The following is an 11,844-nucleotide window of genomic DNA, read 5'->3' as shown; positions in this document are numbered from 1 at the left end:
GTTATGAACAGCTTTTAGTGTTTATGTAAAATATATCTTTTGTTTGATTTTTATAGCTTCTAAATTTTCTGTTTTAGAAAACTATATTAAGCCAGATGTGATGGCACATGCCTATAATTCCAATAACTTGGGAGGCTGAGGCAAGAAGCTTGCAAGTTTTGCAAGGTCCTATTCAGAGCTCTACCCCATTTTTTTCAACTGGTACACAGTATTCTTTTGTAACTATTCCCATGTTGATAGACACTTAGATTCCAAATACTTCATTCCTGCAAACCACACTACAATGAACATCCTCACAAGTAACTTCTCCCAGAGGTACACAGAATATTTTTTCAAATATGTAATTTATTAAATGTCTCCTCTAATGATAGGAAGGAATAAACCACTCCTGCATGAGTTACCACACTAACATTAGACTGCTCTTTCTTGATAATGAATTTTCTTATGTTGTTTAAGGGCTGAACTCGTTCCCCCATTCATTACATTTGTAAGGTTTTTCTCTGGTATGCAGCCTCTGATGCTCAATAAGACCTGAGAGGTGCCAAAACAACTTCCTACACTTCTTATATTGATAGGATTTTTCTCCAGTATGAATTTTCTGATGTCCAGGAAGGGTGAGGTCTTCATGAAAGCTTTCCTAGTCTTTACAGTGATAGGGTTTATTTCCACTAAGTCTTTTGATGATAAATCAAAGATGAGCGGTACCTGAAAGATTTCCCTCATTGATTACAGTGATAGGGTTTCTCTCCTACATGCATTCTTCGATGATTATTAAGAGCTGAGCTCTTCCAAAAAGCTTTTCCACATTCATTACACATATATGGTTTCTCACCAGTATGGATTCTTTGGTGTTGCCATATAGTTGATCTATCCCTGAAAGCTTTCCCACATGAGTTACATTTAAAAGGTTTCTCTCCACTATGTATTCTTTTGTGCTGAGTAAGGGATGAATTCTGAGCGAAGACTTTCCCACAGATTTCACATTTGTAGGGTTTCTGGCCAGTGTGAACTCTCTGATGACTTAAAAGGATAGAATTCTTTCTGAAAGCTTTTCCACATTCATTGCATTTATGGGATTTTTCTCTAGATTCATTCTTCTGATGGTTAATAAATGTTGATGGTTTCTTGAAGAATTTCCCACATTTACTACATCTATAAGGTGGACTGCCCAAATGAATTTGATGATGATTTAAAAGAGATGAACTGCTCATAAAAGCTATCCCACATTCTTTACATTTATATGGTTTCTCATGAATGTGGTTTCTCTGGTGGCTAATAAAGGAGGTGTTATATTTGAAGACTTTCCCACATTCCTTGCATTTATAGGATTTCTTCTCTGTGGAGTTTCTGCTCTCCCAATCCAGGCCTCTTTCCAACATGAGAGTTTTTGCTTGCTCTCCAAGAACAGATCCTTCGGAAGGATTTTGCCTTAGGGCTGACATCTTTGTTTTAGGCCAATACTCTTGGACTGAAAGAAAATTTTAAGAATTCAAATGTCCTCTTTATTAGCAAACTGAAAATGAGAGTAATGTTCTATTCTGCATGACTAAGAGATAAGTAAAATTATCAATGTGTCTCGTTTGTGATTCTTTTTTTTTTTTTTTAAAGAGAGAGTGAGAGAGGGGAGAGAGAGAGAGAGAGAGAATTTTTAATATTTATTTTTTAGTTCTCGGCGGACACAACATCTTTGTTGGTATGTGGTGCTGAGGATCGAACCCGGGCCGCACGCATGCCAGGCGAGCGCGCTACCGCTTGAGCCACATCCCCAGCCCCTCGTTTGTGATTCTTGCTGAGATGGCAAGAGTAATGACAGGAAAAGTAGGATTCAGTAAGAAACAGAAGAACTTTAAACATGAATATAGAGCACCTAAGAGGTTGATAAGTTAAGAAAATAACACAGAAAACAGCAGAGGGGAGGGGAGGGGAGGCAAGGGGAGGGAAAGAAAGAAAAAGAATGTGAGAGGGGCTGGAGTTGTGGCTCAGTGGTACAGCGCTCACCTAGGACACGCAAGGTGCTGGGTTTGATCCTCAGCACCACATAAAATGAAATAAAGGTATTTTGTCAAACTAGAACTAAAAAAAAAAAAAAAGTGGCTGGGATTGTGGGTCAGTGGTAGAGCGTTCACCTAGTACGTGTGAGGCCCTGGGTTTAATCCTCAGCACCACATATAAAAAATAAATTAAATAAAAGGTATTGTGTAAAAAAAAAAAAGTGAGGATAAATGCAAATTTGGGAGGAAAACCAAGTGCACAAAGCAAGCCATGATAACTAAACTCTTGTCAGTAGGATATTTGAGAACTTGAAAATTACATTTTTCTGAGAATTCAACAATATGCCAAATTTACTGTCTTGGAGGACAAAAAAATTAAGGAAACAAAACAGTTCTCGGGCCAAGAATTTATTATAACAATCTAAATTTCTAACATGAGGTGAGCTATGCGATTTTCCTCTAGCTGCTTACAGTTAACAGACCAACAGAAACTAAGCAAAATGATTTTGACAAGAATGTTTTTAAAAAACTAATGCAGCCAAACTTGTGAAATCAACAATCACTGACCAATTCTTTTACTGAATGCATTGGGGAATGGGGGGGAATACTGGAGATTGAACGGAGGGAATAACTGAGCTATATCCCAGCTATTTTTATTTATTTTTTGAGACAGCATCTCAATAAATTTCTTAGGGTCTCATTAAATTGCTGAGGCTAGCCTCAAACTTGCGATCCTCCTGTCTCAGCCTCACAAATCACTGGGATTACAGGTGTGTGCCACTGTACATGGCATGAGAACAAATTTTTCTTACAAAATAATATAGATAAATAGATATTGTATCTGTATATATTATACCTATAGATATTATGTCCACTATATATCCTTACTTGTATTTATATGTTTATTAGTCTAGAGAAAAATTATATACATCATATACTAACACTAAGACTTATTTTTCAAAGAAATGTAAGTTGAAGGTAAACCTCGGTAAGAAAAAAATCCTGCTCTGTGTAGTTAAATTAATGTGTGATGATTTAACTAGAGAAATTTCCAAGGTACTAATTGCAGAATAGGTGAAGTTAAATTAGTTATATGAAGAGAAAGATGAACATGAACACTTTGTGACAAAGGTAGCACACAAATTGATGAGGAAAAGGAAACTCTTCATTAACACATTTTTGGGGAGAAATAGTAAACATGAAATCTACTCCATACAATGCACAAAAATCCTTTCTAAAAGAATGATAAATCTAAATGTAAAATACGAACTATAGGACTGGGGTTTGGGCTCAGTGGTAGCCTAGCACATATGAAGCACTGAGTTCAAGCCTCAGCACTGCATAAAAATAAATCAATAAAATAAAAATAAAGGTATGCTGTCCATCTACAGCTAAAAAAACATACATATTAAAAAAAAGACAAACTATAAAGTTTCTAAAAATCACATAGTATAATTCCTTCATGAACATGGGGAAAGGAAATAAAAACACGAAGAACACAAAAATAATATTGTTTTAAAAAAGCAGACACACAAAAAAAATCAATGACAAAAAAGGGAATGAATGATAAACTGGGAAAATTTTCTATTCATCACAAGTCCATTAACTGTAAAAGTACAAACCAGAGAGAGGGATGATACCACACATGTAATCAAAAATGGGTATTTGGGGGCTAGGGTGGTGACTCAGTGGTAGAGCGCTTATCTAGCATATATGAGGCACTGCATTTAATTCTCAGTACCACATAAAGATAAAAATAAAGGTATTATGTCCATCTACAGCTAAAAAATATTTTTTAAAAAATTAAAAAGGGGCATTTTGACAGCATACTACAGTGATGTGGCCATATCAATGTTTCTAGCAACTCAATTCAGAATAGCTAAGCTATAGAATCAACCTAAGTGCCCTTCAACAGATGAATGGATAAAGAAAATATGGTACATATATGTAGTGGAATATTATTCACCCTTAAAGAAAAATGAAATTATGGCATTTGCAGGTAAATGGATAGAGTTGGAAAATATTATGCTAAACAAATTAAGCCAATCCCAAAAAAAACAAAGTCTAAATGTTTTCTCTGATATGCAGATGCTGATCCATAATGGGGGGAGGCTAGGGAAAAATGGAGGATCTTTGGAGTGGGCACAGGGAAGTGAGGGGAAGGAGGGGGCGTGTAGAGATGGAAAAGATGGTAGAATGAGACGGACATTATTACCCTATAATACATGTATAATTGCATGAATGGTATGACTCTGCATCATGTACATCCAGAAAAATGAGAAATTGTGCTTCATTTATGTACAATGAGTTGAAATGAATTCTGCTATCATGTTTAAATAATGAGGACAAATTTTTAAAAAATATGTAATGGAGATTAAAGCAGAACTTTCAAAACAATTTTTTTTAAATTTTGAAATAAAGTCTTGCTAAATTGCCAAGGCTGGCCTTGAACTTTCAATCCTCCTGTCTCAATCTCCCCAGTCATTGGGATTACAGGCATGTACTACCACACACGGCTCAAACAATGTATTTTTAAACTCAGAGTCAGTTAAGTGAAATAATAGTCAGTGCAATAGTTAAATACAAATTTATTTAAAAACTGTTCACTCTGATATATAGATGCTAACTCTGATATACAGATGTTCACTCTGATATATAGAAGCTGGGCAGGGGCATTAGAAGTTCAATGGATTAGATAAAGGGGAATGAAAAGAAAGGAAGGGAAATACGGAAAGGAAAGACAGTAGAAATTGGACATTATTTTCCTATGTTCATATATGAATAACCAACCAGCATAACTCCACATCATGTATAACAATAAAAATGGGAAATTATACTCCACGTATGTGTAATACGTCAAAATACATTCTATTATCATGCATAACTAAAAAGAACAAATAAAAAAATTTTTAAAGGGGCTGGGGATGTGGCTCAAGCGGTAGCACGCTCGCTTGGCATGCGTGCGACCCGGGTTCGATCCTCAGCACCACATACAAACAAAGATGTTGTGTCCGCCGAAAACTAAAAAATAAATATTAAAAAATTCTCTCTCTCTAAAAAAAAAAAAAAAAAAATTAAAAAGAATGGGAATTTTGAATAACTATTTAATAAAATAGCCAACAGACATTTAAAAATGTCTTTAACCTCATTAGATATCAAAGGTATAGATATTAAAACCACAATGGATGGGTATGGAAAGTTAAACCCACTGCATAGCCAACTAGAATGATTAACTTCAAAAGACTGACAATATTAAGTGTTAACAAGGATAGAGAATAGAATTTGTAATAGACAAATTCTAGAAAATCCCTAACATCTGCCTAAATATAGGTGATAAACTGCAGTATAGCCAAACAATGAAATACTCTATAGGAACAGTTTTCATAGCATGATCCTCACATCAACCACAACAGCACACCTGAGAACACACTGAATAATGAGGTAGGGGCAACAATTTTACTCCAACATGTAATTTAATACATGCAAGAATTTTAATAATCACTGATCTCCAACAAAGAAATTAATGAAAACTTGGGCATGGTAGTGCATACCAGTAATCCCAGCCACTCAGGATTACTAAATTACACTCCAGAACAACAACAAAAAAGGAAGGGCTCGGAGAATAGCTTAGCTCAATGGTGGAGTACATACATGGCACACACAAAGGCCCTGGGTTCAATCCCCAGCACCAAAAACAAAAGAAAATGTGGGGCTGGGATTGTGGCTCAGTGGTACAGTGCTCGCCTAGCACATGCAAGGTCCTGGGTTCGATCCTCAGCACCACATAAAAATAAATAAATAAAATAAAGTATTGTGTCCAACTACAATTAAAAAATATATATTTAATAAAAATTAAAAAGAAAATGTAAATATATTTAAATATAAGTATAAACATTTGAATACAAGATTAGCAAACATGATTATCCACTGGTATATTAGAATAATGTAATACACCATGACCAAATGAACTTCTAAAAAAAATGCAAGGTCACTAACTGAAAATGAAATTTACCATACTAACACAAAAGGGAGAAAACACATTACTTCCATAAATGCTGAAAAAGCACTTAACAAAATCAGCAATTATGCTTGATTTGAAGAAAAAAAATTTCTTGGGGGGATCAGAATATAACTCAGAATAAAAAATACTGAGTGGGCTGGGGTTATGGCTCAGTGGTAGAGCACTTGCCTAGCATGTGTGAGGCACTGGGTTCAAACCTAAGCACCACATAAAAATAAATAAACAAAATAAAGGCATTGTGTCCATGTGCAACAACAACAAAATTTTTTTTAAAAAAAGGGCTAGGGATGTGGCTCAAGCAGTAGCGCGCTCGCCTGGCATGCGTGCAGCCCGGGTTCGATCCTCAGCACCACATACAAACAAAGATGTTGTGTCCACCGATAACTGAAAAATAAAATATTAAAATTCTCTCTCTCTCTCTCTCTCTCTCTCTCCCTCTTTAAAAAAAAATCTTAAAAAAAAGAATACTGAGTTATTACTGTCAAAGTATAAAGAATCTACACAATAACTTGTGGAAGAAATTATACACAGCAAAAATAAACGGAATTATTTCAAAAGCATTCAAAACACCCTCCTCCACCTCCCATAAATGCTATTTGTCTCTGGTATTTTCCATGAAGTACAGTTATAAAAGTTCCCCTGAAAATAATATAAGCAAAAGAATTATTTGAAGGCCAGGCACAGTGGCACACGACTGTAATCCTAGCAATTTGGGAGTTCAAAGCAGGAGGATGTCAAGTTGAAGGCCAACCTTAGCAACTTAGCAAGGCCCTAAACTATTTGGCAAGAACTTGTCTTAAAATAAAAAAAAAAAAAGGATGGGGTAAGCACCCCTGTGTTCGATCCCAGGTGCCAAAAACTAAAATAAATAAAAATTTAAAAATAAAAATAAATACACCTTTTTCTTTAAATAAAAGTTGTGAGTTAAATGTCCTTTATATACATATAGGTATCCAAACCTAACAGCCAGTTCAACTGAAGAATCCTAGACACAATCCACTAAAGATACAAAAAGACCAGCATAACCATCATTACCATTCTAGTTGACAATACAAAGTAAAAGACAATACTAAGTAAACCTTTCTTAAAATTTACAATATGGCCAGGCATGATGGCTCATGCCTGTGATCCCAGCATCTCAGGAGGCAGAGGCAGAGGATCACAAATTCAAACCCAATCTCAGCAACTTAGGCCCTAAGCAACCCAGCTAAACTCAGTCTCTAATAAAACACAAAATAAATAAAATACAAAATAAATAAAATACAAAAAAAAAAAAAAAGGGCTGGGGATGTGGCTCAGTGGTGAAGCACCCTTTCAATCAAGAAAGGAAGGAAGGACGGAAGGACAGACAGAAGAATGGACAGAAGGAAGGAAGAAAATGACAGCTCTAAATGACATAACTATATGAAATGATTTCCAAAATATGAGTGACAAAAGTAAGATGTAAAATAGTGTGCTACCATGTGCTTAAAAAAATGAATATACAGCGAGGCATAGTGGTGTAAACCTATAATCCCAGCGGTTCAGAAAGCTAAGCAAGAGGATCTCAAATTCAAAGCCAGTGTCAGCAACTTAACCTCAAAATAAAATATTTTTAAAAGGCCCAACAGCTCAAGAGGCTGAGGAGGAGAATTGCAAAGTTCAAGTCCAGCATCAGCAACTTAACAAGGCCCTAAGCAAGTCAGCAAGACCCTGTCTCAAAATAAAATATAGAAAAGTGGTTAAGCGCTGCTGGGTTCAATTTCTTATAGCAAAAAAAAAAAAAAAAAAACATATATTTCACACAGAGCACCCATATCTAGAAATTTCCACGTGAACCTTACACAGGTTGCCTCTGGGGAGTGAAACTGTGTGATCAGAAAGGTATGTGAAGGATACTGCACAAAATTTAAACCCATTGGAAATTTATACCATAAGTATTTCTAAATTCTAGCAAAGAGAGGGAAACATAGAAAAAGAAAAATTAGGACAAAGCACCAAACAGTGGTTAAGTCTTTGCAGAAACATTTATTAGTCCTCTAAATTGATAAAACAAATATCAAAGGTATCAAATCAATAAAGATAATATGTGCTATAAAAAATATTAAAAAACTAAAATATCAGAGCTGGAATTGTGGCTCAATGGCAGAGCACTCAGCTAGCATGTTACATAAACAATAAATAAATACCGGAGGAAACAGCTAGCTTATATTACATCTAAATTGTAAACATCCTATTTCAAATAACAACCAAAATTAAATCAGAAAGACAGACTAAGGAATTCCGAATTATAATGTCAATATATAAAGAACCTACACAATAATCTGGGGAAGAGAGGAAATTATACAGCAAAAATAAAAGGAATTATTTCAAAAGCATTCAAAACACCCCCCTCCACCTCCCATAAATGCTATTTGTCACTGGTATTTGCATGAAGTACAGTTATAAAAGTTTCCCTGAAAATAATATAAGCAAAATTACCTGAGGGAACCTCTTGCACCTCCATCCAAGGCTCCTCTCCTTGCTCCAACTGAGTAATTAGTTTGGGTTTGGAAGAGAGAAGCCCTATTCATAGAGAAAGAAAAGCAAATTGACCATGGTTATGAGCCCAAGGAATCATCCCAGACCTCAATATAAACTGGAAGGTCTAAAGGGTCAGGGAAGCCTAGAAGATAGTTTTAAGCATGCCTAAGTATGTAGTAACATAACTAGAGGAGGTAAAATCAATTAGAACTGGGTCCTTCTTATAGATGAGAAACTCCTATATTTGGAGGCAGATAAGTTTTAACATGAAAGTCAGAGAAATGAGCTAGTCTGAACAACAATGTTATCCATCTTAAATTCTATGACTCTGATCTCCCTGAGGAGTGGAAGGACTCCAGCATCTAAGCCCATGTTTTGTTTTGTTTTGTTAAGTCATTTAAGATTTTTTAATATCCCACACCATGTACCTTATGAAAACACAAAGTTGTCCAGTAATCCAATTCTGAGTTCAGAAGAAAGATATCCTTACCCACAGACACCAGATTCCCATAGTTCTCCATCACCACATCCCTGTACAGGGCCTGCTGGTCAGCATCCAGGTATCTCCACTCCAGCTGGGTAAAGGTCACAGTGACATCCCCAAATGTCAATGACTCCTGCAAAATAAAACCCAATTCTGCTCATCTAGGAACCACGGTTTACATCCTCACCCCTGAGGCCTAGACCAGGATGACTTCACTAGAAAAGGAAAGCAAGAGGTTCAAGGCCAGCTTCTGGTAATTCAGACTGTGTCCTGGGAATCAGGAAGCTAGAAAACTGGGAGGGGTGGCTATAACACTCACCATGGGATCTTCCAACATGACAATCATGCTTTGGGGGGCCTGGCCTTTACTCATTTCTCCCTTCATTGATGATTGCTTCTGTTGCCTCTTCTTTTTTCTCCATCACATTCTTTACCCAGAGCCTTGCTTCATTTTCCATCCTGTAATTTCTCATTACCTGACAGGAGAGGCTTGTATTTACTGCCAGTAACCTCTCAGATGTGAGTTCCATGGGGGTGAGTATTTCCTGGGTCACTGCTGGCTCCCTAGCCTAAAACACTGCCCAACACAGAAGTGTTCAGGATTTGTTCAAACAACAAATGAATAAACTGAAAGACATGGAAAATGATACTGGATTTCTCTCCAAAATTTACAGGAAGCATGGTCTGACTCTGGGGAATAATTTTTTAAAAGAGAAAAAAACTGTTTTCCAAACCAGTAACTCAATATACACTAAGATACAGTGCCAAGTTTTAAGAAATACATCATGACTCTGAATTTTCCCAATTGTATAGAGTACTACTATATATATTTCGTTTTGAGGTTTTGTTCTTCTTTTATTATGGAGAGATTGCAATAAATCACTGAGTAGATCTTAAAGCAAGAGAAGGAACCATCTTTATTCACCAGTTGGTGGTCTGGATCCACCAGCTGGCAGGCTAAGGGGCAGACTGCAAGTCTACACACCCTTTGACATCCTTCCAGAGTTTGAGTACACCTTTTATAGTTCAAAACCATACTAATCATAAGTGGCTGTTGCTATGGTTCAAAACCATAAACAAATGTCATGAGATCTAAAAATCATAAGTAGAAGGAGAAATCAGTCAAAACAACCCTAGTTAAGTACAAATTAAAGAATGGTTACTAAGGCCTAGATCATTCTCTGACAGGGTACATTATTCCACAAAAATGGGAACAAAAGGGGCTGGGGATGTGGCTCAAGAGGTAGTGCGCTGGCCTAGCATGCATGCGGCCCAGGTTTGATCCTCAGCACCACATACAAACAAAGATGCTGTGTCCACCGAAAACTAAAAAATAAATATTAAAGTTCTCTCTCTCTTAAAGTTCTCTCTTTAACAAAAAAAAAAAAAAGTTTAAAAAAAATGGGAACAAAAAAGAAAACAATTTTACATTGTATAAGAATTGCCATTTTGCTTGCCAAACAAGCTATGCTAAACAACTGTTGATAGGTACAGAGGTGGGGTGTTCCCCTGGAAGAAGCATTCCTTACATGACATTGAGTCTTAGGGCAAAATGGAGTCTGTTTAGTCATTGCACATACAGCCTGGCCCAAAACAATTTCGAGGAACTGAGAATGAAACCCATAACCTTATGCAGGAAAGTCAAGAGAGTTGCCTTCCTTTCATGAATGAGTCACCAATCATTCACCAATAGCCTAAGTGCTAAATGTGTCTACTTTCCATTTTCTCTAAGTCTGCAAACTACTTTTCCATTTCCAGCACTGTAGAAGGCAAGGGCAGCAATAATCTGGTGACTATGTAAAGGAGAAGAAAATGAAGGAATAACAACAGAGAGAAATTGTATTGGCTCAAGCAGCTTGGCCCAGACACAGAGCACTGCATCTTCAGGTCAACTGGGCATAAACCTCAACTCACAGTGAAACGCACTGGGATCTCCTAGGAAAAGGAAAATGCAACTTGCCTGGATCTGGGGTCTTGGTAGTCTTAGCGCCATCTGTCTCTTCCAAGCAATGGCAGGGAATCCTGCGTTAGCCAACCTGAGAAGAAAGCAGCATGAAAAAGTCGTTGTAAGTCCTTCAGAAGAAAGGAAAAAGACCAGCCCACAACCGGCCCGATTCCCTACCAAAACAGGGGAACAGGTGGGTGAGATAAGTAAAAAAGAACACGACAGAGCTTCAGGCCAAGCACCTCTGCCAGCACAGGTGGGCAGTCTGGTTAGAACTTCAGTCCTGGCGGGAGCCAGCCTCACGCAGCAGAACCCCGCCTGGCCCACACACGCCTCCCTGCCCTACCTGCCCCAGGACCCGCCAACCCCTGAGGGGCTCAGGACCCGGGCTCCTCGAGGCGGCCAGACTCTGGAACTGAACGGTGAGAGACGACTACCACCCGAGCTGCGCGATGGGGTGAGAGCCTTGGCGCGCCTTCCCCAGGCCCGCGGGGCTGGGAGGTGGGGGAATCGGAAATGGCCGCGGAGGCCTCTGGGAAATGTAGTCTAAGTCAGAAGTCTTCTTTTCCCCCTCCCAAACCAGACTGGCATCAGCCCCTGGAGCTCTGAAAAACGGAGGACAGGAACTGTAGCTCAGTGGTGGAGCGTTCACCTAGTATGGGTGAGGCCCTAGGTTTGGTCCCTAGCGCCACAAAGAACGTTAAACTATTAAAAAATAAGTAAATAAAGGTCCCAGCTGGAGATTCTGAACTAATTGATCTGGTTGTTGTACTGGCATTATCATCATCATCATCATCAGTAGTAATATATATTAATTGTGCGAATTAATAGGACTCACTGTGATATTTCTGAAGCCAGTGTAGATAGGCAATCCTGTCAGATGGAGAAAATAGAGGCCAGT

General features: G+C 37.7%; 1 protein-coding gene across 1 annotated transcript; it reads right to left on the bottom strand.

Moving 5' to 3' along the window:
- Window positions 1–362: 362 nt before the first annotated feature.
- Window positions 363–11,423, bottom strand: Znf485 (zinc finger protein 485). Its single transcript, XM_026399526.1, is given in 7 exon segments — window positions 363–466; window positions 468–671; window positions 673–1,468; window positions 8,473–8,556; window positions 9,005–9,131; window positions 10,959–11,034; window positions 11,290–11,423. Coding segments are annotated over 6 exon segments (1,299 nt in total). The 5' UTR covers window positions 10,992–11,034; window positions 11,290–11,423; the 3' UTR covers window positions 363–411.
- Window positions 11,424–11,844: the final 421 nt, after the last annotated feature.

The sequence above is a fragment of the Urocitellus parryii genome, chromosome 5 (genome assembly GCF_045843805.1).
Source record: "Urocitellus parryii isolate mUroPar1 chromosome 5, mUroPar1.hap1, whole genome shotgun sequence".
In the NCBI taxonomy this organism is placed as follows: domain Eukaryota; kingdom Metazoa; phylum Chordata; class Mammalia; order Rodentia; family Sciuridae; genus Urocitellus; species Urocitellus parryii.
The sequence above is the reverse complement of the archived record's forward strand: the minus strand, read 5'-3'. Positions and strand labels throughout refer to the sequence as shown.